This window comes from Pangasianodon hypophthalmus, chromosome 14 (genome assembly GCF_027358585.1).
Source record: "Pangasianodon hypophthalmus isolate fPanHyp1 chromosome 14, fPanHyp1.pri, whole genome shotgun sequence".
In the NCBI taxonomy this organism is placed as follows: Eukaryota; Metazoa; Chordata; class Actinopteri; order Siluriformes; family Pangasiidae; genus Pangasianodon; species Pangasianodon hypophthalmus.
Genome location: NC_069723.1, coordinates 19621825 through 19622817, shown reverse-complemented (window position 1 = coordinate 19622817; position 993 = coordinate 19621825). Strand labels below are relative to the sequence as shown.

General features: G+C 36.1%; 1 protein-coding gene across 1 annotated transcript; it reads left to right on the top strand.

Annotated features, from left to right (window-relative positions):
- On the top strand, positions 1 to 993 carry LOC117599057 (olfactory receptor 1M1-like). The gene has a single exon (XM_034310551.2). The coding sequence runs from the start codon at positions 1 to 3 to the stop codon at positions 991 to 993; it is 993 nt and encodes a 330-aa protein (XP_034166442.2).

The following is a 993-nucleotide window of genomic DNA, read 5'->3' as shown; positions in this document are numbered from 1 at the left end:
ATGAACAGCATCAAAATCACAAGTGATTTGAACTACAGTTTATTACAAAATGCATCATTTGTGCGTCCAGAGTACTTTTTCATCAGTGGATTTTCTGGGCTACCTTTCAGCCAATACTACTTTGCTTTTTTAATTTTTATGTATATTATCTCATTGTGCGGGAACTCGGTTGTCCTTTTAATGATATTAGTTGATCGAAGTCTGCATATTCCTAAATACATGGGAATCTTTAATTTAGCTCTGTCAGACTTTGGTGAAACAAATGCACTGATTCCTAGCCTTGTGAAGACTTTTCTTTTTAATTCACAGTACATATCCTATGAGGCGTGTTTGGCTAACATGTTTTTTACTTTTTTCTTTGCTGGTGGACAGTCTTTAACTCTTGTTGCCATGGCGTGTGATCGCTTTATTGCCATTTGCTTACCCCTGAGATACCATGCTATTGTGAATAACTCCTTCATGTTTGCAACTTTAACAGCAATATGGTTATTTAATGTTGTTATAATTGGCACAATGGTGGTTTTGATTACACGACTTTCATTCTGTAAAACCAATGAGGTAAAGAGCTTTTTTTGTGACCATGGGCCAATTTATACGATTGCTTGTAATGACAACAGCATAAATTCCTTCATGGCAAAATTATGTATTGCAGTATACCTGTATGCACCATTGACTGCCATAGTCTTATCATACGTAGGCATTCTGTTGGCCTTAACTAAGATTACAACATGGGAGGGTCGTCTTAAAGCACTCAAAACCTGCATCTCTCATCTGTTGATAGTGTGTACATTTTTCATTCCTGTATCAAGTATGTATATTGCTGCGGTAATGTTGCCTCTCCATCCTAACATTAGGATAATTAATACTTCACTATCGGTAACCATTCCACCTATGTTAAATCCCATCATTTATGTCTTGAACACAAAGGAATTCAGAGGCTTTATAATGAAGATGCTTAAAAAGAAAAACACCACAATTCCCCTAGAAAAGTGA